General features: G+C 36.8%; 1 protein-coding gene across 6 annotated transcripts in view; it reads right to left on the minus strand.

The window, feature by feature from the left end:
- Nucleotides 1-26,435, minus strand: part of KCNK2 (potassium two pore domain channel subfamily K member 2) — a 237,320-nt gene that overhangs the window by 49,736 nt on the left and 161,149 nt on the right. For all 6 annotated transcript variants that reach the window (XM_054454957.2, XM_054454972.2, XM_054454964.2 and 3 more), the window contains 2 exons: nucleotides 17,842-18,002; nucleotides 15,013-15,199 (listed from right to left, as the gene is read on the minus strand). In XM_054454957.2, the coding sequence (XP_054310932.1) occupies nucleotides 15,013-15,199; nucleotides 17,842-18,002 (348 nt within the window). The remainder of the gene's footprint in view (nucleotides 1-15,012; nucleotides 15,200-17,841; nucleotides 18,003-26,435) is intronic.

Here is a 26,435-nt window from a genome sequence, read left to right on the forward strand (position 1 = left end):
ATGAAGAAAGAGAAAAGTTGATTTAGCTCTCAGGAAGGCAAGCATGACTTAACAACTTATCACCCCAGACTTCCAGTCAAATGAAAAATAAAATGACAAAAGTTAGGAAACAGAACGTAGGGAATCAACACTAAATCTCACATACAATTTTGCCATTAACTTTAACTTATCTATACAAACTTGATTATACATCATTATTGATGCTTTTAAAATCCCAGCAATTTGGGCGGCCAAAGCAGAAAGTTCGCTTGAGCCCAGGAGTTCAAGACCAGCATGGGCAACAAGGGAGATCCTATCTCTACAAAAAATACAGAAAATTAGCTGAGTATGGTGTCATGTGCCTGTGGTCCCAGCAACTTGGGAGGCTGAGGCAAGAGGATTTCTTGAGCACAGAATGTCGAGGCTGCAGTGACCCACGATCACGCCACTGCACTCCAGCCTGGGCTACAGAGTGAGACTCTGTCTCAAAAAATAAAAATAAAAAGAGAAAATAAAATTAAGTAAATAACACTTTGCAAAATAATTTCCTTTGTCTCTTCTCACCTTTTAGGGAGAATTACTCTGCACTTGCCACTCTTAGCAACAGGGGTCTGCTTACTCATATGTCAAATAAAAGTGTCTACAGATTCTGTGGCCGCCCAAGTGCTTTTTAGCCCCAGAACACTGAGCACTCAGAGAGAACAGAAAGTGCCATCGGGAAGAAGCAGACAGATACCAATCACTAAAACATGTTCTCTGCATAAATAAATATGAAGTTAAAATTTTCTGGGAGATCTCTTCCTGTAGAGAAAGTACTAAATGCTGAATTCCTACATTCAGTCACATACACAGAGACACCTGAGCACTGCCTATTTATCTGCACCGGTGATATCTAAATGCTTTTGATTCATCACTCACAGTGATAAATGGCAAAGTATTGCACATTACTTATGAATTAGAAAGGTATTATGCTCTACTATATCATAAGTATCATGATATATAAAAATAAAAAGTGAAGAAGTAATGAGATTTAGAAATACATAGAAATAGGAGTTTTCATATTTTCTTTTTTTTCAAGATGGGGCCTCGCCCTGTTGCCCAGGATGGAGTGCAGTGGCACCTTCACAGCCCACTGCAGCAAGAGCTCCTCCCACCTCAGCCTCCCAAATAGCTAGGACTACAGGTGCATGCCACCATGCACAGCTAATTTTTAAAATTTTTTGTAGAGACAAGAGTCTCACTATGTTGCCCAGGCTGGTCTTGAACTTCTGGCCACAAGTGATCTTCCTGCCTTGGCCTCTCAAGTGCTGCCATTTTGCCACCACACCCAGCCTAATCATCATGTTCTCTTATCGTAGAAAATCCACTTTTCTTGCTCATTCCCTGGGGACAAGCACTATTTCAGAGTTCTGGTCTAAACCACCCCATCAACACTTGTTCTTAAGATGCTTCTAATGATTATACTGATGTTAAGAAATACAGATCTATTACAATCTGTATCCTAAACATTTATAAATCACTTTCCAAAATATACTTCTTTTCCTTTAATAACACCACAGTTTGAAGAATACATCCTTTAAGTTGCCTTCAGAAAAGTTTAATATAACAATGTAGCTGAACCCTGATCCTCCGCAGAGCAGATTTTGCAGGTTTTGCAGATTGACATCAAATATTAAGTGTGCATTATGGAAGGGACATCTTTGTTTCCTTATGAGATTTATAGCCCAATAGAAAGATGAGGAGGTTCAAGTTAGAGCAATTCCTCTTGCTTTTCCCTGACAAAATAGCAAAATTAAGTGAGAACACTGTCTTTAGGACATCTAATAGCAAGAGGGAAAGTTCTAAACAGTAATAATTGATATTTCCCGGATGGGAAACTCAATAGCTAATTTTACAGTCATAAGGTGCCCAGAAGCAAAGTCTAATTTTGTGTACTCTATTGGACTATATGAGGCAATTCTTTTCCAAGATCCTTTAAAAAAAATTCACAATTTCTGTTTTTCCAAAGACTCTTGCAAAGGGCACACATCTGCTACCCAGCCGTTGCCACATCTGCCCCCCAATCCACATTCTCATTCCAAAAACACTCCCTGGACACAAGGGCCTGGAATGTAAAGATTACAGTACTAGAAACAGGGTATCATAGCTTCACAAAGACCAACACAGCCACAAAAATATATAAGTTAAGGAGATAGTGATGAATCAGCAAAAATAGTGTCAATTTATCTTACTCAGCATCTGTCATATCAATCATATCAATTCTTATGCTAATTATAATCAACATATATGTCTACAAGTTTGTATTATTTCCTCTGTCAAAAATAAAATTAAAGTAACAGATTTGAAGATGGGTAACAATGTAATAAATGCTAGTAAAAATAAAGTTTTTTATTTGATTATTCTTATTAGCACACAGCTATCATTCTCCTATTCTCCTGATACTATGCCATGACTCTGAATTTGTCATCTTCTACAAAACCATAAAGAAAAATATTTTTTTTCCTAAGCTGGTTTATACAATGGTCACAAATATAATATTGTTTAGGACTCCACCCACATTCATTTTCATTTATACTTTTTGTATTTTTTTTGGTCTCAGATCATGAGGGCCACATACTGAATCTGACACTGTTAGTTGTTTAAAATAACACTGATATGGTTTGGGCTGTGTTCCCACCCAAATCTCATCTTGAATTGTAGTTCCCATAATCCCCAACTGTCATGAGAGGGACCCCATGGGAGGTAATTGAATCATATGAGTGGTTTCCTCCATGCTATTCTCATGATAGTGAGTAAGTTCTCATGAAATCTGGTGGTTTTATAAGGGGCTTCCCCCTTCACTTGGTTCTCATTCTTCTTCTCCCTGTCACTATGTAAAGAAGGACATGTTTGCTTCCCCTTCTGCTATGATTGTAAGTTTCCTGAGGCCTCCCCAACCATGCTGAACTATGAGTCTATTAAACCTCTTTCCTTTATAAATTACCCAGTCTCAGGTATGTCTTTATTAGCAGCGTGAGAATGGACTAATACAAACACATAGAATACGATGTCAGGCCTGAAAATATAAAACATGTCACATAATACCTATATATTCCACAGTTGCTATAAGGCCTTGTTAGTTATATTTAAAAAGTGATAAGACAGCCTAAGATTAATGCATCACAAGTATATTTTTGTTATCATCACTATGTCTCACTTTCTCCTGTAATAACAAACTTTCCATTTCTACTTAAGCCAGTTATACATCTTGAATAAGAGGTAGAAAAATGTTTCAGGACACAAGCTTATCTTGTAAGAGTGTTTCAGGACACAAGCTTATCTTACACGGAGTTAGAAATGTCTCAAATTCTCCTTCCCACATTCCGCTAATTATGAAACTAAAAGATCTTCAGCAGAGTGATGCACCCTCCTTTCCCAGGGTCCTCATCCAGAGAGGATGTACACTGGTACATCTACACTGTAGATGTCCTCTGTACATCTACAGTGTACAGAGAGGTGTACACTGTATTTTTGACCAAAAGCAAAGCTTTGTTCATAAAAGTGTCCCCATCTTCATGGATATTAGCGGCTTTGCCTGGTTGAACCTTAATTAACAAATCAGTAGAAACAGATAAAATATTAGCCCTCTCTGAGATCTTACAGAACTTCAGAAAGTATTTTCTGTTCTAAAAATATTTAAGTAAGAAATTTAGGTCAAGGAAGAACAGTAAACAGCCAAAAAGTATAAAACTCTCTTAAAACTAAATTAGGCTAATGAAGTTATTCTGAGAATTTTAATAACAGATTCCTACTCAAATTTTTACCATGTTTTTTAATACTTCAAACTGAATTTTTTAAGAGAATGGTTTAGATTTATGGTAGCTGGTAAAAATGATCCATAATAGATTAGCACACTTACTTTTACCATTATTGTATTTTACTTAAAATTGGAGTTAGAACAATAATAGTAGTGGGAAATATAATTGGGAAAAAGAGAACTGAACTAATAGGCACATAGGACCTTACATATACAACAATAAAGCAAATAGCAGTTGAAATAACACATATATTGTAGAAGAGGAAAAGTTTTTAAAATTTGAGTAGAAAAACGTAGACACTTTAGGTCTACATGACCTATTTTAGGTTAAGTTAAAAAATCCTGTCCTAAGATTGAAAATTAAGTGGGTAAATATCTTAGAGAAAAAAATATTTTACGTAGCCAAGAACTTCTTCTGAAGTTTGCAGCTGTTTTTAAAACTAAGGCAGAAAAGAGCCTAAGTAGAAAGGGCAAAGATAAGTTAAACCTGAATTCTTGTGCCACTAAAAATAATAATAATGGATTCATTTTTTTCCCCAAGATGGAAAAAATGATTAATGGCTTTTAGTGTGCTTCAGCCACTTGAAAATAGCAAGATAGTGCATAAAGATCAACCCTGTAAGCTTTAATTCAAGAAGGAAAATGAGAATTCACTGGAATCATGTAGGAAACCCCAGAACCCAGGGAGGAGAACATGGGCAAACAGCCCCCATGACAGCATCTGGCTGATAAAAATGAGTGAACCCTCAGGACGTGAGAGAGGCAGATAGCCTCCCTCTGTGACTCACCTTCCACTGGGATCCAAGCAACCCAGGCCAAGGGAGAAAGGCTGTTTCTCTCAAGCCCTGGAACTAACTTGGAGAGAGCTTGGAAATGCAGTGAGGGAAAGACACTGGGAAAAGCTGCAGCCATTTTCCCAGACCTGGGACAGAGAGCAGGAGGCCATTTTTAATCTGGACAAACATAAAGTCAACAATTCTGTGGTGACCTAGTAGCGTGCCCGCACAGGATTTTAGTCTCGGGCCAGAGACTGGGGTGCTTGCTCTGGAGTGGGGTAGGAGCTTCCACAGCCAAAATTGTGGAAAGTGCCTCAGCAGTAGGTGCTGGAATTGTGCTCTCCTCCATCACATGCGTGCGTAGGGTGGGGAGAGCTGCTGCTGCTGCAGTTTCTCTTGGGCAAGGAGACTTGCAGGCAGGGACAGAGTGGTGACCTGGTACCAATCTGTATGTGTCGTTACTGAGTGCCCAGGATGCTCCCCTGAGATTGTAGTGCAGTGGGCCCTCTCCACTGAAACCCCAGGGAGAACTCCAGGCATTCAGAACACCCACTTGCCTTGCTCAGCAGCCTAAGCTGCCCAACCCTTCCTGGACATAGATTGTTGTGCAGTAAACCCCTCTCCACTCCAACCCTAGGCAGAGCTCCAGGCATTTGGAGCACCTCCTCTCCTGGATCAGCAGCCTGAATAGCTCCGCCCTTCCTGTGCATAGATCATGGTGCAGTGGGGCTTTCTCTGCTCCATACCCAGGCAAATCTCCAGGCCTTCAGAGCATCTGTTTGCCTGGTTCGGCAGCCTGAGTCATCCCACCCCTCCTTTGAAGAGATCTTGGTGCAGTGGGGCACTCTCTGCTGCATGCCCAGGTAGATCTCCAGGCATCTGGAGCAACTACTCTCTTGGATTAAGAGTTTAGATCTCTCCCATCCCTGTATAGAGAACATGGGATCAAGGAGTTCCCCAGCTCCATGCTTAGGCACACTTCTGGACACTCAGTGGCCATGCACCGGATTCTCCCTCAGTGCTGGTGCCTGCACCTGCCATCAGGGGACCTGTAAGCAAATCTGCCAAGCCCAGCCCTGCCTATCATGGCCTCCCCTGGCCTGAGCAGAGAGCTCAAAACACTGAGCAATCCAAAAATCAGCGCATTGCCTTATGCAACAAAAAGACATTCCTGTTAAACAAGGATTAAGTACCTACCCAGCCTCACTGGCCAGAGCTGGCTCTTACCCATAAGTGCCATCTACTGGCTTATAAGTTGACAGCATAGCTCAAGATAAAACCTGCTGAGAGAAGTACATAGGGCTATAGAAGCAAAGTCAAAATACCCTGCCCAGCCTTCTCTACAGTCACACCCCATGTAAAAAGCAGGGGAGAGGAGGAAAAAAAAGAACATCATAGTAATATTATAGGGAAAGAAAGAAAAATAAAAATATGCTATTCATATAAAAATAATTACAATAATTAGAAGTGGCAGTGTCTCCAGATGAGAAAGAACCAGGGCAAGAATTCCGGCACCATGAAAAAATCTGAATGTAGTGACACCACCAAAGGATCACAATAGCTACCCAGCAATGGCCCCAAACCAAAATGGAAACTCAGAAATGACAGATAAAGAATTCAAAGCATGGATTGCAAGGAAGCTTAACAAAAGCCAGTACACAGTTGAAAATCAACACAAAGAAATTTCTAAAGCAATCTGGGAAGTGTAAGAGATAAACATCTTAAAATAAATCAATCAGAGCTTCTGAAATTGAAAAACTCACTTAAGGAATTTCAAAATAAAACTGAAAGCTCTATCAACAGACTGGATCAAAGAGAAGAAATAATTTCAGAGCTTGAACTCTAATCTTTTGAACTAACACAGTCAGACAAAAATAAAGAAAAAAGAATTTTAAGAAGTAAAGAAAGTCCTTCAGAAATACAGGATTATGTAAAGTGGCAAAACCTAAAAAAATTATTGACATTCCTGAGAGAGACAGAGATAAAGAAAACAACCTGGAAATCATATTTGAAGGAATAATTCAATAATATTTCCCTAATCTTGCTAGAGAGGTGACATTCAGATACAAGAAATCCAGAGAACACCTGTGAGATACTATACAAAACAAACATCACCAAGGCATATAGTCACCAGACTGCCTGAGGTCAATGCTAAAGAAAAGATCTTAAAGGAAGCTACAGACAAAGGTCAAATAATATATAAGGGGAACATCATCAGACTAATAGTGGATTTCTCAGCACAAACCTGACAAGCCAGGACAGATTGAGGTTTTTGCAGTATTTTTAAAGAAAAGAAATTTCAACCAATAATTTTATATTCCACCAACCTAAGCTTCAGAAGTAAAGAATAAATAAAATATTTTTTCCAGACAAGCAAGCATTAAGGGAATTTGTTACCACTACATTAACCTTACAGGAAATACTTAAGGGAGTTCTAAACATGGAAAAATGAAGTGATACCTGCTACCACAAAAACACACTTAAGTATATAGCCCACAGAGCTTATAAAGCAACCACAAAGTAGAAACTACAAAGCAACCAATTAACAACTACATAATCGGATCAAAACCTAACATATCAATGTTAACCTTGAATGTAAATGGTCTAAATGCCCTCACTTAAAAGGCACAGAGTGACAAGTTGGAAACACAATCCAAGACCTATCCATCTGCTGACTTCAAGAGACCCATCTCACAGATAAAGACATCCTTAGGCTCAAAGCAAAGGGTTGAAGAAAGATCTGTCACACAAACAGAACACGAAAAAGAGTAGAGGTCACTGATTTATATCAGATAAAACAGACTTTAAGCCAACAACAGTAAAAAAGGACAAAGTAAGGTATTACATAAGGATAAGAGGTTCGATTCAACAAGAAGACTTAACTATTGTAAATATTTATGCATCCAACATTAGACCACCCAGATTCATAAAACAGGCACTTCCAGACCTATGAAAAGACTCAGCTAGCCATAAAATAAGAGTGAGGGACCTCAACACTGCACTGACAGCATTAGAAAGATCATCAAGGCAGAAAACTAAGAAGTTCTGGGCTTAAATTCAGCACTTGACCAAATGGACTTAACAGACATCTACAGAATACTCCATCCATCAACCACAGAATATACATTTTTCTCATCTGCACATGGAACATATTTGAAGATCAGCCACATGCTCAGCCATAAAGCAACTCTCAATAAATTAAAAAAATTAAAAGCATACCAACCATACTCTCAGACTACAGTGTAATAACAATAGAAGTCAATACCAAGAAGATCTCTCAAAACCACACAATTATACAGAAATTAAACAACTTGCTCCTGAATGAATGTTGAGTAAACAAAAAAATTAAACTAGAAATTAAAAAAATTGTTTGAGATAAATGAAAACAGAAACACAATATACAATATACAGCAAAAGCAGTGTTAAGAGAGAAGTTTATATTGCTGAATGCCTACCTCAAAAAGTTATAAAGATCTCAAATTAAAGATCTAACATCACACCTAAAGGAACTAGAAAAACAAGAAGAAACTAACTCCAAAGCTAGCAGAAGTGACTAAAGTTAGAACAGAAAAAAAATAAAAGAATAAAATCAGAGCAAAACTGAACGAAATTGAGACTCAAAAATCCATGCAAATAATAAAACCAAAGTTTGGTTCTTTGAAAAGATAAGCAAGATCAATAGACAGTTAGCTAGATTAACAAAGAAAAAAATGAGAGAAGATCCAAATAAGCACAATCAGAAATGACAAAGGTAACACTACAACTGGTCCCACGGAAGTCCAAAAGATTCTCAGAGACTATCATGAACATTTCTATGCAAGCAAATTAAAAAATATAGAGGAAATAAATAAATTCCCATAAACACACAATCTCCCAAGATTGAATCAGAAAGCAATTAAAACCCTGAACAGACTAATACTGACTTCCAAAATGGAATCAGTAATAAAAAAAAAATCTACCAACCAAAGGAATCCCTGGACTAGGTTAATTCACATTCAGATTCTACCAGATGTACAAAGAAGAGCTAGTACAAATCCTACTAAAACTCTTTCCAAAAAATTGAAGAGGAGGGACTCCTCCCTAACTCATTCTATGAAGCAAGCATCACTTTGATAACAAAATAGGCAAAAGATACAATAACAAGAAAAACTACAGGCCATTATCCTTGATGAATGTAGATGCAAAAATCTTCAACAAACTGAGTCCAACAGCACATCAAAAAGTTAGTTCACCATGATCAGGTAGACTTCATTCCTAGAATGCAAGGTTGGTTCACCATATACAAATCAATAAATGTGATTCCCACATAAATGGAATTAAAAACAAGAACGATATGATCATCTCAATAGATGTGGAAAAAGCTTTTAATAAAATACAACATCCCTTCCTGATAAAAATCCCCAAGAAATTAGGCATTGATGAAACATATGTCAAAATAATAAGAGCCATCTATGGCAAACCCATGGTCAACAGCATACTGCATGGGCAAAAACTGGAAGCATTCCCCTTGAAAACAGAAAGAAGGTAAGGATGCCCACTCTCACCCCTCCTATTCAACATACTACTGGGAGTCCATGCCAGAGCAATCAGGCAAAAGAAAAAAATAAAAGCATCCAAATAGGAAAAGAAGAAGTCAAACTATCTTTCTTCACTAACAATATGACTCTATACTTAGAAAACCTTAAAAATTCTGCCGAAAGGCTCCTGTAACAAACAACTTCAGTAACATTTGAGGATACAAAATCAATGTACAAAAATCGGTAGCATTTTATACACCAATAATATTCAATATCAGAGCCAAATTAAGGACACAATCACATTTATAACAGCCACACAAAAAAAACAGGAATACATCTAACCAAGGAAGTGAAAGATCTTTACAAGAACTACACAACACTGTTTAAAGAAATCACAGGTAACACAAAAAATAGAGAAATATTCCATATGCATGGATTGAAAGAATCAATATTTTTAAAAGGACCATACTGTCCAAAGCAATCTATAGACTCAATGCTATTTCTATTCAGTTACCAATATCGTTTTTCACAAAGCTAGAAAAAGCTCTTCTAAAACTCATATAGAACCAAAAAGGAGCCTGAACAGTCAAAGTAATCCTAAAAAAAAAAAAGCTGGAGGCATCGTATTACTCAACTTCAAACAACACTACAAGGATATAGTAACCAAAACAGCATGGTACTGCTACAAAAAAAAAAATATATATATATATATACACACATATATATATATACACACACACATATATATACATATATATACATATATATACATATATATACATATATATATACATATATATATATATACACACACACACATATATATATATATATGGGCCAGTGGAGCAGAATAGAGAACACAGAAATAAAACCACACACCTACAGTCATGTGATGTTTGACAAAGTCAATACAAATTAGTAGTGAGGAAAGGATTCCCTATTCAATAAATGGTGCTGGGATAGCTAGCTAGCATATAAAGAAGGATGAAACTGGACCCCTAACTTTCACCATATACAAAAATTAACTCAAGATGGATTAAATATTTAAATGTAAGACCTCAAACTATAAGAACCCTAGAAGAAAATTTAGGAAACACTATTCTGGACATCAGCCTTGGGAAAGAATTTGTGACTATGTCCTCAAAAGCAATTTCAACTAAAACAAAAATTGACAAATAGGACCTAATTAAACTAAAGTGCTTCTGCACAGCAAAAGAAACTATCAACAGAGTAAACAGACAATCTATAGAATTGGATAAAATAATTATAACCTATGCATCTGACAAAGGTCTAACATCCAGAATCTTAAAGGAATTTAAACAAATCAACAAGCAAAAAACAACACAATTAAAAAGTGGGCAAAGCACTAAAAAGTGGGCAAAAGACATGAATAGACACTTCTCAAAAGAAGACATTCATGTGGCCAAGAAACATATGAAAAAAAACTCAACATCAATGATCATTAGAGAAATGCAAATCAAAACCACAATGAGCTACCATCCCATGCCAGTCAGAATGACTATTATTAAAAATTTAAGAAACAAGAGATGCTGCCAAGGCTGTGGAGAAATAAAAACACTTTTACACTGTTGGTGGAAATGTAAATTAGTTCAACCATTGTAGAATACAATGTGATTATTCCTCAAAGACCTAGAACCAAAAATACCACTGGGCCCAGCAATCCCATTACTGGGTGTATACCCAAAGGAATATAAATCATTCTATTATAAAGATACATGCACACATATGTTCATTGCAGCACTATTCACAATAGCAAAGACATGAAATCAACCCAAATGCCCATCAATGATAGACTGGATAAAGAAAACCTGGTGCATATATACCATGGAGTACTATGAAGCCATAAAAAGGAATGGGATGATGTCCTTTACAGGGACATGGTTGGAGCTGGAAGCCATTATCCTCAGCAAACTAACACAAGAACAGAAAACCAAACACCACATATTCTCACTAACAAGTATGAGCTGATCGATGAAACACATGGACACATTGGGGGAACAACACACACTGGGGTCTGTCAGGGGTGCAGGGGTGGAAAAGCAACAGGAAGAACTACCATTCAGCACAGAATTCCATTACTGGCTATATATGCAAAGGAAAATAAATCTTTCTAACAAAAAGTCACATACACACATATGTTTATCACAGCACTATTCACAATAGCCAAGGCGTGGAATCAATCCAAGTGTCCATCAGTGGTGGATTAGGTAAAGAAAATGTGGTATATACACACCACGGAATACTTTGCAGTCATAAAGGAGAATAAAACCATGTCATCTGCAGCAACGTGGATGCAGCTGGAGACCATTATCCTAAGTGAATTAATGCAAGAACAGAAAACCAAATACCCTATGTTCTCACTTATAAGTGGGAGCTAAACAATGGGTACTCATGGACATAAAGATGGCAACAACAGACACTAGGGACCACTAGAGTGGGAAGGGAGGGAAGGGGGCAAGGGTTGAAAAACTAACTATTGGGTACTAAGCTCAGTACCTGGGTGATGGGATCAATCTTATCCCAAACCTCAACATCGCACAATACACCCAGGTAACAAACGCGCACTTGTACCCCCATATCTAAAATAAAAGTTGAAATAATTTAAGAAAAACATCAAAATATGTGCTAAACAAAACAAAAAAAAATCAGAGGCAGATATTTGGTATCAAAAATTAGAGTGGAAATGTAAAATTCTGAACAATCAGTGATTATACTCCCTTCATTAAATAAAAATAAATATTTAACTCCACCTTTCTGTATACCTCCAGTGTCACGGAGTCACTATTTGTCTTTGCCACTGTTATGGGTTGAATTGTGTCCTCCAAGATATGTTGAAGTCCTAATCTCCAGTACCTCAGTATGTAACCTGATTATCTCTACAGATGCAGAAAAGGCCTTTGACAAAATTAAACAGCCCTTCATGCTAAAAACTCTCAATAAATTAGGTATTGATGGGACGTATCTCAAAATAATAACAGCTATTTATGACAAACCCACAGCCAATATCATACTGAATGGTCAAAAACTGGAAGCATTTCCTTTGAAAACTGGCACAAGACAAGGATGCCCTCTCTCACCACTCCTATTGAACATAGTGTTGAAAGTTCTGGCCAGGGCAATCAGGCAGGAGAAAGAAATAAAGGGTATTCAATTAGGAAAAGAGGAAGTCAAATTGTCCCTGTTTGCAGATGACATGATTACATATCTAGAAAACCCCATCGTCTCAGCCCAAAATCTCCTTAAGCTGATAAGCACCTTCAGCAAAGTCTCAGGATACAAAATCAATGTGTAAAAATCACAAGCATTCTTATACACCAATAACAGACAAACAGAGAGCCAAATCATGAGTGAACTCCCATTCACAATTGCTTCAAAGAGAAAAAAATACCTAGGAATCCAACTTACAAGGGATGTGAAGGACCTCTTCAAGGAGAACTACAAACCACTGCTCAACAAAATAAAAGAGGATGCAAACAAATGGAAGAACATTCCATGCTCATGGATAGGAATAATCAGTGTCGTGAAAATGGCCATACTGCCCAAGGTAATTTATAGATTCAATGCCATCCCCATCAAGCTACCAATGACTTTCTTCACAGAATCGGAAAAAACTACTTTAAAGTTCATATGGAACCAAAAAAGAGCCCACACTGCCAAGTCAATCCTAAGCCAAAAGAACAAAGCTGGAGGCATCATGCTACCTGACTTCAAACTATACTACAAGGCTACAGTAACCAAAACAGCATGGTACTGGTACCAAAACAGAGATATAGACCAATGGAACGGAACAGAGCCCTCAGAAATAATACCACACATCTACAACTATCTGATCTTTGACAAACCTGACAAAAACAAGAAATGTGGAAATGATTCCCTATTTAACAAATGGTGCTGGGAAAACTGGCAAGCCATATGTAGAAAGCTGAAACTGGATCCCTTCCTTACACCTTATACAAAAATTAATTCAAGATAGATTAAAGACTTAAATGTTAGACCTAAAACCGTAAAAACCCTAGAAGAAAACCTAGGCAATACCGTTCAGGACATAGGCACGGGCAAGAACATCATGTCTAAAACACCAAAAGCAATGGCAACAAAAGCCAAAATTGACAAATGGGATCTAATTAAACTCAAGAGTTTCTGCACAGCAAAAGAAACTACCATCAGAGTGAACAGGCAACCTACAGAATGGGAGAAAATTTTTGCAATCTACTCATCTGACAAAGGGCTAATATCCAGAATCTACAAAGAACTCCAACAAATTTACAAGAAAAAAAACAAACAACCCCATCAACAAGTGGGCGAAGGATATGAACAGACACTTCTCAAAAGAAGACATTTATGCAGCCAAAAGACACATGAAAAAATGCTCATCATCACTGGCCATCAGAGAAATGCAAATCAAAACCACAATGAGATACCATCTCACACCAGTTAGAATGGCGATCATTAAAAAGTCAGGAAACAACAGGTGCTGAAGAGGATGTGGAGAAATAGGAACACTTTTACACTGTTGGTGGGACTGTAAACTAGTTCAACCATTGTGGAAGTCAGTGTGGCGATTCCTCAGGGATCTAGAACTAGACATACCGTTTGATCCAGCTATCCCATTACTGGGTATATACCCAAAGGATTGTAAATCATGCTGCTATAAAGACACATGCACACCTATGTTTATTGCAGCACTATTCACAATAGCAAAGACTTGGAACCAACCCAAATGTCCAACAATGATAGACTGGATTAAGAAAATGTGGCACACATATACCATGGAATACTACGCAGCCATAAAAGAGGGTGAGTTCATGTCCTTTGTAGGGACATGGATGAAGCTGGAAACCATCATTCTCAGCAAACTATCACAAGACAAAAAACCAAACACTGCATGTTCTCACTCATAGGTAGGAATTGAACAATGAGAAAACCTGGACACAGGAAGGGGAACATCACACACCAGGGCCTGTTGTGGGGTGGAGGGAGGGGGGAGGGATAGCATTAGGAGATATACCTAATGTAAATGACAAGTTAATGGGTGCAGCACACCAACATGACACATGTATACATATGTAACAAACCTGCACGTTGTGCACATGTACCCTAGAACTTAAAGTATAATGAAAATATATATATTTAAAAAAATAATAGTAAGAAGATTCTTAGGCTGGGCATAGTGGCTTGTGCCTATAATCCCAGCACTTTCAGAGGCCGAGGCACCTAAGTTCAGGAGTTCAAGACCAGCCTGATCAACATGGTGAAACCCCATCTCTCCTAAAAATACATCAATTAGCTGGGCCTGGTGGCACACGCCTGTAATCCCAGCTACTCAGGATGCTGAGACAGGAGAATCACTCAAACCCAGGAGGCAGAGGTTGCAGTGAGCCAAGATCGTGCCACCACACTCCAGCCTGGGTGACAGAGCAAGACTCTATCTCAAAAATAAATAAATAAATAAATCATAATAGAAGGCTCTTGTAAATGTAATTAGTTAAGATGTGGTTATGTTATACTTGGGTAGGATGGGCCTATAATATAATTTGACTGGTATGCTTATAAGCAGAAGGGAATTTGGCTGCAGAGACAGAGAGGCACAAGAAGAAAAACACGTGTTGAAGGAGGTAGAGATGGGAGTGATACAGCTGCAAGCCAAGAATCGCCAAGGACAGATGACCTCTACCAGAAATTAGGAAGAGGGTAAGAAAAATTCTACTGAGTCTGAGAGGGATCATGGCCCTGCTGGTACTTTGATTTCCAACTTCTGTAAGACAATGAATTTGCTTTGTTTAAAGCCACCCACTTTATGGTACTTGGGTATGGCAGCCCTAGAAAACTCATACAGCCCTTGTGTTTCGTTATAAACCTAAGTGAAAAATCTATCTAATAAACCCCTGTTAGAAGAGTAACATGGGTGCCAGGAAAAGCTTACCTGCAACGTAGTCACCAAATCCAATAGTTGTTAGAGTGATAACCACAAAATAAATGGCGTCCAGGGCACTCCAGCCTTCTATGTGTTTGAATATGATCGCAGGCAGAGCCACAAAGAGTACACAGCCAAATAGTATAAATATGATTGTTGAGATGATGCGAATCTTGGTCTGACTAACATTCCACTTCTAGGGATGAGACAGAAAGGTGTGTGTATATATATATATGTATATACATGGGGAGAGAGAGAGAGAGAGACAAAGAGAGAGAGAGAGAAATTACTTGTATACCCACAAAGTTAACCTATACACTATTATGAGCAAATTAGCAAGTAAGCATGTTATTTTATTTTCTTTTATACTTAGTTTTTAATTGTCTTTACTTATGAAAATTAGGTATCATCAATAAATAATCAATGCTAATAATGATGCTACTTTATCTTCACATAGCTTTACAACAGGTGAAATTCTTTTGAAAGGGTAAATTACATTTGCCCTGAGAATGCAATTTTAGATTTGCATCATTATTTGTTTACCTAGAGTACTTCTGAAATATTTCTATTCTATAGTCATACATACAACTGATTTCAGGCCAAATACAATCCAGAACCATATGAAAATGGAGACACTGAAACAAGAATTAAGTATTTACAGTTGTTCATTGATAAACATCAATTTCATAAAGTTTTTTTCTGTCACTTCCATCACTTTTTCCTATCATCAATTTAATTGATTACAGCATAATACTAACAGCTTAACCTCCACAGTTAGATTCCAACATGAACCAGGTGAATTCTCTGTTCTATGGTACTAAATTGCATAACTAACAAAGCTATAAGATCAGCAGGTAAGGATAAGTCTTCAATACCCCTAGGCCATAGCTGTCATCAGAATACCCATTTTTTAAAACTCCTTCTCCAGTAAAAAAATCTCTACAGTGTAATGTATTAAATGAAGTTGGTATATATACAACAGTTTATATCCAGCTTTCTATTTGAGGCTAGTTACCATATATTTTAAATCTGACTGGATCTGTCCTATTTACTGTAAAAAATATAGGTAACAAACTACACCATATGAAAATCACTGAATGTTAGAGCTTGAGAATTTTTAAAGACCTATGAAATCACAGAATGGAAAGGGTACATAGACATTTCTCTAGTCAACCATCCTCATCTTACCTGTGAGAGTTAGATGAGTTCATGTTTATACAGATTGTAGAATAGTGCTTGGTACCAAACACTGAACCATGATTACTGGAATGTCATCACCATAAGGGCATGGAACTTTTTTTATGCACTGGTGTATATGCAACATAAAAATATTACCCAGCGTCTAGGAGGCACTCAAATATTTGTTGAATGAATGAGTGAAGAATTCAACATTACCATGTTTATGCCGTCAATCTGCCCTCTTGATTAATATAAACAGATAATTATTTTAAATAAAAGCATAATACAAAAAAAGAATAAAACTCCAATTTTGGAATAACTGTGTTATTCTATTTCAACAACAATGTTGAACAAAATGCTTGAGATCTAACTTTGATCTTAAATCTGAAACATGACTAGTGCTAAAACTGGAACTGTAATCCAAACTGAGAAAACAATACTCGATATTTTATTTCATTAGTAGAGTTAAATGTAAATATTTTGTTGAACTTTGTGTGAAAGTATAAAACATTACTAAACAATGAACAAAATTTATTTGCAACAGTGGGCTAGAAGTAACAAATCCTTTATAATCCCACCCTCTAACAAGAACAGTTACTTTTTCCATAATTTTCTTCCAAGAACTCAAGCTTATAATCATAGTATTCTTATTTTTCACTTAAAATTCTAACAAAAGCATTTTCATTTTTTGTTGACTATAATACAACTTGAAGATCTCCATGTATACTACACCTTTGGTTCTACTAAATTACATTGTGTAGATACACTCCTATCAATGGCATTACTGAATTAAGTTGTATGATCACCTTTATTATGTTTGTTATTTAGACTACATCTTTCCCAAATGGGCTTTATAAGGGTATCAAAACAAATTTTAAAATAATAAAGTACAGTCAGTCATTTACTACTTATGTTAAAGTTAAATTTACAATGCCACCTACCCTCAGAGTGATGTCTCCATAGCACCACTATTCAAGTTATACAAATAAGAAAATGTAGGTTTGATGGGATAATAACTAGTTTAAGAGAATATAGCTAGGAGACACTACATATGAAATTTAAATCTGGCTGGGCACGGTGGCTCAAGCCTGTAATCCCAGCACTTTGGGAGCCCAAGATGGGCAGATCATTTGAGGTCAGGAATTCAAGACCACCCTGGCCAACATGGTGAAACCTCATCTCTACTAAAAAATACAAAATTAGCCAGGCATGGTGGCAGGTGCCTATAATTCCAGCTACTCAGGAGGCTGAGGCACGAGAATTGCTTGAACCTGGGAGGTGGAGGTTGCAGTGAGCCAAGATTGCACCACTGTACCATTGCACTGCAGCCTGGGCAACAGAGCAAGACTCTGTCTCAAAAAAAAAAAGGAAAAAAAGAAAGAAAAAGAAAAAAAGTAAAAGAAATTTGAATCTAAGACTTTTGAATTCCTACTTTTTTCTTTTATACTTTTGAGTTTTTCTCATGCATTAATTTATTCATTCAGATTAAATATAAAAATAATTAAAATATAGTGAGTTACATGCCAATAGAGATGCATGTAAATTGTTATGGAAGCCCTAATAATTGAATGTCTAATTGTATCTGAGGTGACAGAAAAGATATAATTTTTTAAAAAATCAAACAATAATTATACGTAGTTAAATATCTATCATACTCACAATAAACGTATCTTCCACTTTGGCAATTCCTTTTCCAAATATGGTGCCTAGTTGATCTCCAACTCCAGCCAAGAGAAAACCAAAGAGGGGAATTCCCAGTAAGGCATAGATGATGCAGAATATTTTGCCACCTTCTGTGCGTGGTGAGATGTTTCCAAATCCTTAAAAAAAATTACATTGTTTATAAATGAATAATAGTTGTTTAAAACATATGAACTCAAGATTGATTCAGAAACTCCAAAAAATTGCAAGATATCAATAATTGATTTTGACTAGTTAAGAATACATTTGTATTACATACTATTGTAATATGTTCTAATATAAGATATTCTTATGAGCAAATATTTCAAAAATATACAAAGTATAGTTAATATTCCAATTAAACTGTGAGATGATGAAAACTGAGGTGACAACACATGCAATAATGTTTTCATTATCATTATTATTTTTTCAAAATAATATTTTCATTAAACTTATTTCTTTTTTCTTTCTTTTTTTACTTTAAGTTCTGGGATACAATTGCAGAATGTGTAGGTTTGTTACCTAGGTATACGTGTGCCATGATGGTTTGCTGCACCTCTCAACCCATCATCTAGGTTTTAAGCCCTGCATACATTAGCTATTTGTCCTAATGCTCTCCCTCCCCTTCTCACCACCCCTTACTGGTCCCGGTGTGTGTTGTTCCCCTCCCTATGTCCATGTGTTCTCACTGTTCAACTCCCACTTATGAGCGAGAACATGTGGTGTTTGGTTTTCTGTTCCTGTGTTAGTTTGCTGAGGAAGATGGCTTCCAGCTTCATCCATGTCCCTGCAAAGGACATGATCTCATTCCTTTTTATGGCTGCATAGTATTCCATGGTGTATATGTAGCACATTTTCCTTATCCAGTCTATCATTGATGGGGATTTAGGTTGGTTCCATGACTTTGATATTGTAAATAGTGCTGCAATAAACATATGTGTGCAAGTGTCTTTATAGTAGAATGATTTATAATCCTTTGGGTATATACCCAGTAATGGGACTGCTGGTCTAATGGTATTTCTGGTTCTACATCCTTGAGGAATCACCACACTGTCTTCCACAAAGGTTGAACTAATTTACATTTCCACCAACAGTATAAAAGCGTTCCTATTTCTCCACAGCCTCTGTTGTTTCTTTACTTTTTAATAATCGCCATTCTGACTAGCATGAGTTGGTATCTCATTGTGCTTTTGATCTGTATTTCTCTAACGATCAGTGATGTTAAGCTTTTTTTCATATGTTTTTTGGCCACATAAATGTCTTCTTTTGAGAAGTGTCTGTTCATATCTTTTGCCCAGTTTTTGATGTTTTTTTTTTTCTTGTAAATGTGTTTAAGTTCCTTGTAGATTCTGGATATTAGACTTGTCAGATGGGTAGATTGCAAAAATTTTCTTCCATTCTGTAGGTTGCCTGTTCACTCTGATGATAGTTTCTTTTGCTATGAAGAAGCTCTTTGGCTTAATTATACCCCATTTTTCAATGTTGGCTTTAGTTGCAACTGCTTTTGGCACATTAAACTTACTTCTATCTCTCTATTGCTGATAATCCTGTTGACTATTAAGCTTTCATGATCATTCAGAACACACTGAGAAGACTATATTGCCTTAATTTGAGAGTATTCAGATATGCTTAAGTTATTTAAAGATTAAAGTTTAGTAGCAACTTTAAAATATTTTTATTCAATATTTACCAAAAGCAATATCTAAACACTTAAAATTATTAAACTTCTTTAAAGTTTTAAAGATCTTGAAGCCTTTCCAGTTTTGTGCAAGAATATCTACTTGTTACTATTCAAGTAGCTCAACTTCATTTATTTTAATAGCAGAAGCACTGTCTACACATATATGCTTGGGTTAAAAAATACACTTCTAGAAGTACATAGAGTACCTCTTTTGATCAGCAAACCTCTTATTGTCCTTCATATTAAATTAATATGGAACTTTGATTTTAGTTATCTCGTACTCAAAAATGTGAGCAGATATTTTGGGATTGGTTTTTTGTTGTTGTTGTTACTTTCCAGTTTAATGACTATTGTAGTCAAAGATTATGGGCCGTGTGATTTTTACTTGTGGGAATCCATTGAGATTTTCCTTGTGGCTTTATTATGGTCAATTTTTGTATTTATTTCATTGTTATTTGAAAACAATATGAATGTTCTATTTGTCTGATACAAAAAGAACATGGAGTGAGGGTGAGCTAATATTTAGTCACTTTAACCCACATATTTTTCCCTACAATATTTCCATCTTTCTCTTCCTGCTACTCAAACAGTTAGTCAATTCTGTGTTCATTGCTAGTCAACTCATCTACTGAGGGATTTGTTTTCAATGTATCTAAGGTTCAAGAACTTTGATTTTTTTTCCATTAGCCTGTTCTTATGCCATGAAAATAATAATTATATTAATTTCTTTTTCAGTGTTGAACCATGTAGTAACTCAATTCCTTGAGAGAAATCCTACACTTTCTTTACTTAGGACAATTTCTACGAGTAGTTGAGAATTCCTGGTCATATCCTCATACTTGTAAGCAAAATATGATAGTAGATTGGTTAGTATTTTAGTAGAAATTTATTTTCTAGCCTTAGTGAGAATCATGATTTTTCTGGTGGTATATGGAAGATTCTGGTTCAAGGAGCCCTGGCTGAAGTAGTGCTGGTGAAGAAGGGGAGACTGGAGTCTGGACTTTCATGTAGGAGTGCGTTGTACAGGATTTCTGGGGACAGGTTCTCCCAATTCTCAAAGCAGCCACCAGTGTACAGCTGCCTTACTGTTTCTCAGGGCTGCTGCCTGCTCTGGGAATATCTGTAACACAGCTCTGTTTGGAAAACACAGCTTGATTCTGGAGGCAAAAACTGGAGGCAGCTACCAAAAAGTTAGGATTAGTAGTTCCACAGAACTTGAACTAATTTATAGGCTGACTGCCCTTGGACCCACTTCTGCTTTTAATTTTGGTGACTTTATTAAGTTCTCTTGGAAATTTTCATTGTTTGAATCCTCTGTTTTGCTTCTATGGGGGATGTGGGCTCCTCAACTCAAAAAGAGTTCATGGTCCTTCTGCATCTATATGACTCATAACATCCCCAAATCCACTCCTGTTGTGTCAGTCACAATGCTTTCCCTGCCCTCGAGCATACTATGGAAATTTTCAATAATTATTTTTCTATGTCTCTGTCATCTCAATGCAACTTTTGGTGATGTGAGGTAACTGCATGTTTACATAAACAAGGAATTCAATCTCTGAATTTACTGAAATCTTTTAAGATGTTAGATATCGATTATCTAACAAAAATTCCACAGGTTTACAATAAGGTAATCACACATCAGTTTGTTTAAAACCATTTTACGTTAGAGCCTAAAATTAACTGATTGAAAGATATCAGTCAAGAGAAAACCTAGCAAGAGTTTAGCAGTATATTATAGCCATTCCTGGAACCATCATTCCTTAGTTATGTGACCTTGGGCAAATTATTTCCTCATCTGTTAACAGGGCGTATTGTTATTACATACTTCATTGGTTTTAAGTACTAAAATTAACTGATTGAAAGACCTCAGTCAAGACAAAACCTAGTAACAGTTTAGCAGTATATTATAGCCATTCCTGGAACCATCATTCCTTAGTTATGTGACCTGGGCAAATTATTTCCTCATCTGTTAAAAAGGCATATTGTTACTACATACTTCATTGAGTTTTAAGTACCAAATAAAGTACTATGTGAAAAGTGCTTACTCTTTTATACTATATGTGCTCAATATATGTTAGGTATGATAATAATTCTTATAATCACTGTTAATAATAATATTTGTAGAAGCAAAGGTTAGAGGATCAGTGTATTTAGCCTCATCAGTATGCAAACTATTTAATAGCCAGGTTAATGCAGTCATGATTACACATTGTTCTTCCACTATGTTCTGAATGTTTTGTCAAATTATGGATGCCATTTATAAGAGACAATGGCAAAATAGCATGCTCTATGCTAAGGCAACTTTTCACATATAAAAGTTGAAGGAATTGTAGGTGTTTGTGCTGAAGAAAAGAAGGCTGAGAGTAGAAAGATGCAGGCTAGCTGATTCCAACTATGTGAATGATTAAAACATGGAAAAGGAAACAGACCTATTCTGATGCTTCAAGGCAAAGAACAAAAGCAATTGGTGCAAGCTATGGAAAGCAAGCTCATGCTAAAGTAACTGCAGCCAAAATAGAGTAAATGACTTATAAGAGTCAGACAAAAGCCAGATAATCACTTGCAGTGTTTAATACTTCGGACTGATGGTCTTCTGGGATTCCTTATAATACAAAGTTGTTATGAATCACTGGGCAAATGTACATGCATAATAAGAGTAAGGTTCTCTAATATCTGCTTTTGCCATGGATTACAATTACTCATTCATACATTCAAAATTTTTTATTAAGCATCTACTATTTGCCAGGCACTCTGCTAAGCACTAGGGCTGCAGCTATGAAGTAGACAGACCTGATCTCTCAAGTTGACAATCCAGTGAGGACACCTGCAAGAGACTGATACAAACGTGTGATAAGTGTGTGCCACAGAAAGTACAGAATGTTCCTGATGCACAGGATGTAAGAGAATGAGACATGCTGCACACGATAAGTGACCCTGAAGCTGTGATTTGAATTTGAGTAGAAGTTACTCAGGTAGCGTAAATAATGAAATTAAGCCAGAAATAAATAAGTTCTTTGAAACCAATGAGAACAAAGACACAACGTACCAGAATCTCTGGGACACAGCTAAAGCAGTGTATAGAGGGAAATTTATAGCACTAAATGCCCACAGGAGAAAGTGGGAAAGAACTAAAATCGACACCCTAACATCACAATTAAAATAACTAGAGAAGCAAAAGCACACAAATTCAAAAGCTAGCAGAAGACAAGAAATAACTAAGATCAGAGCAGAACTGAGGGAGATAGAGACAAGAAAAACTCTTCAAAACATCAATGAATCTAGGAGGTGGTTGTTTGAAAAGATTAACAAAATAGACCACTAGCTAGACTAATAAAAAAAGAAAAGAGAGAAGAATCAAATAGACACAATAAAAAATGATAAAGGGGATATCACCACTGATCCCACAGAAATACAAACTACCATCAGAGAATACTATAAACACCTCTACACAAATACACTAGAAGATCTAGAAGAAACAGATAAATTCCTGGACACAGACACCATCCCAAGACTAAACCAGGAAAAATTTGAATCCCTGAATAGACCAATAACAAGTTCTGAAATTGAGGCAATAATTAATAGCCTACCAACTGAAAAAAAGCCCACGACCAGACAGATTCACAGCCAAATTCTACAAGAGGTACAAAGAGGAGCTGCTAACATTCCTTCTGAAACTATTCCAAACAATAGAAAAACAGGGACTCTTCTCTAACTCATTTTATGAGGCCAGCATCATCCTGATACAAAACCTGGCAGAGACACAACAATGACAAAAAAATTTCAGGCCAATATCCCTGATGAACATCGATGCAAAAATCCTCAATAAAATACTGACAAATTGAATCCAGCAGCACATCAAAAAGCTTATCCACCATGATCAAGTCGGCGTCATCCCTGGGATGCAAGACTGGTTCAACATACACAAATCAATAAACATAATGCATCACATAAACAGAAACAATGACAAAAACCACATGATTATTTCAATAGATGCAGAAAAGGCCTTCAATAAAATTCAACTCCCCTTCATGCTAAAAACTCTCAATAAACTGGGTACTGATGTAACATATCTCAAAATAATAAGAGCTATTTATGACAAACCCACAGCCAATATCACACCGAATGGGCAAAAGTGGGAATCACTCCCTTTGAAAACCGGCAGAAGACAAGGATGCCCTCTCTCACCACTACTATTCAACATAGTGTTGGAAGTTCTGGCCAGGGCAATCAGGCAAGAGAAAGAAATAAAGGGTATTCAAATAGGAAGAGAGGAAGTCAAATTGTCTCTGTTTGCAGATCACGTGATTGTATATTTAGAAAACTCCATCGTCTCAGCCCAAAATCTCCTTAAGTTGATAAGCAACTTCAGCAAAGTCTCAGGTTATAAAATCAATACGCAAAAATCACAAGCATACACCAACAATAGACAGAGAGCCAAATCGTGAGTGAACTCCCATTCACAATTGCTACAAAGAGACTAAAATATCTAGGAATACAACTTACAATGGACGTGAAAGACCTCTTCAAGGAGAACTACAAACCACTGCTCAAGGAAATAAAAGAGGACACAAACAAATGGAAAAACATTCCATGCTCATGGATAGGAAGAATCAATATTGTGAAAATGGCCATACTGGCCAAAGTAATTTATAGATTCAATGCTATCCCCATCAAGCTACCATTGACTTTCTTCACAGAATTAGAAAAATCTATTTTAAATTTCATATGAAACCAAAAAGGAACCTGTATAGCCAAGAGGATCCTAATCAAAAAAAACAAAGCTGGAGTTATCATGCTACCTGGCTTCAAACTATACTACAAGGCTATAGTAACCAAAAGAGCATGGTACTGGTACCAAAACAGATATATATATAGACCAGTGGAACAGAACAGAGGCCTCAGAAATAACACCACACATCTACAACCATCTGATCTTTGACAAACCTGACAAAAACAAGAAATGGGGAAAGGATTCCCTATTTAATAAATGATGTTGGGAAAACTGGCTAGCTATATGCATAAAACTGAAACTGGACCCCTTCTTTACACCTTATACAAAAATTAACTGAAGATAGATTAAAGACTTAAACGTAAGACCAAAAACCATAAAAACCCTAGAAGAAAACCTAGGCAATACCGTTCAGGACATAGGCATGGGCAAAGATTTCATGACTAAAACACCAAAAGCAATGGCAACAGAAGTCAAAATTGACAAATGGGATTTAATTAAACTAAAGAGCTTCTGCACAGCAAAAGAAACTACCATCAGCGTGAACAGGCAACATACAGAATGGGAGAAAATTTTTGCAATCTATCCATCTGACAAAGGGCTAATATCCAGAATCTACAGGGAACTTAAACAAATTTACAAGAAAAAAACAACCCCATCAAACAGTGGGCAAAGGATACGAACATACACTTCTCAAAAGAAGACATTTATGTAGCCAATGAACATATAAAAGAAAGCTCATCATCACTGTTCATTAGAGAAATGCAAATCAAAACCACAATGAGATACCATGTCATGTCAGTTGAATGGCGATCATTAAAAAGTCAGGAAACAACAGATGCTGGAGAGGCTGTGGAGAGATAGGAATGCTGTTACACTCTTGTTGGGACTGTAAATTAGTTCAACTATCGTGGAAGACAATGTGGCGATTCCTTAGGATCTAGAACCAGAAATACCATTTGACCCAGCAATCCCATTAGTGGTTATATGCCCAAAGGATTATAAATCATTCTATGATAAAGACACATGCTCATGTATGTTTATTGTAGCACTATTCACAATAGCAAAGACTTGGAACCAATCCAAATGCCCATCAATGACAAACTGGATTAAGAAAATGTGGCACATATACACCATGGAATACTATGCAGCCGTAAAAAAGGATGAGTTCTTGTCCTTTGCAGGGATATGGAAGAAGCTAGAAACCATCATTCTCAGCAAGCAACACAGGAACAGAAAATCAAACACCACATGTTCTCACTCATAAGTGGAAGCTGAACAGTGAGAACACATGGACACAGGGAGGGGACCATCACACACTGGGGCCTGTTGGGGGCTGGGGGGCTAAGGGGCTAGGGGAGGGATAGCATTAGGAGAAACACCTAATGTAGATGACTGGTTGATGGCTGCAGCAAACCACCATGGCACATGTATACCTATGTAACAAACCTTCATGTTCTGCACACGTATCCCAGAACTTAAAGTATACTTAAAAAAAAAAAAAAAAAAAAAAAGAGAGAGAGGGAGAAAGAGCAAGCCCCATAAAAAAAAGTTTCCCAGGTAGCAGAAATAAGGAGGGTTCATGATAAGGCTGATAAACAATACATGTAAGGTGTTAGAGGAAAAATCAAAACGTAATCCAGCATCTTTGAGAAACTGAAAGAATTTCAGATGGTTAGAAAAGAGAGTGTGTGAGAGTGACAGCAGATAAAGGAAGAAAAGAAAGCTAAAGCTACATAATGAAGAATCATATCCATGCTCAATAGTCTGGGCTCCATCATGTAGGCTGAATGACCAATGCGAGACTTTTAGATGGATCCTGTTACATGTTTATTCTGGCTATAAAGAGGAAGATGTTTATAGAGAGGCAAGAATAAAGAAGTGTCAAGTCCAGGTTCCAATATGAGTAATGGATGATCTTGGCAACATTTCTCTGAGACAGACACAGTGAAAAATGACCAGGTCTGGGGGAAACCAGGGTAGGATCAAGGAAGGTAAGAAAGATAACAAATTTGGAGTAGGTTGATTTTGATATGCCCAGAGGAATAATCAAAGGAGAGAGCCACAGAATATGGCATGTTTAAGTCTGAAACCCAAGAGCAACCTGAACTAGATCTACAAATTATGGGGGAGATTAAACACCCAGGAGGAATGCACAGACTC

This window comes from Pongo pygmaeus, chromosome 1, assembly GCF_028885625.2.
Source record: "Pongo pygmaeus isolate AG05252 chromosome 1, NHGRI_mPonPyg2-v2.0_pri, whole genome shotgun sequence".
In the NCBI taxonomy this organism is placed as follows: domain Eukaryota; kingdom Metazoa; phylum Chordata; class Mammalia; order Primates; family Hominidae; genus Pongo; species Pongo pygmaeus.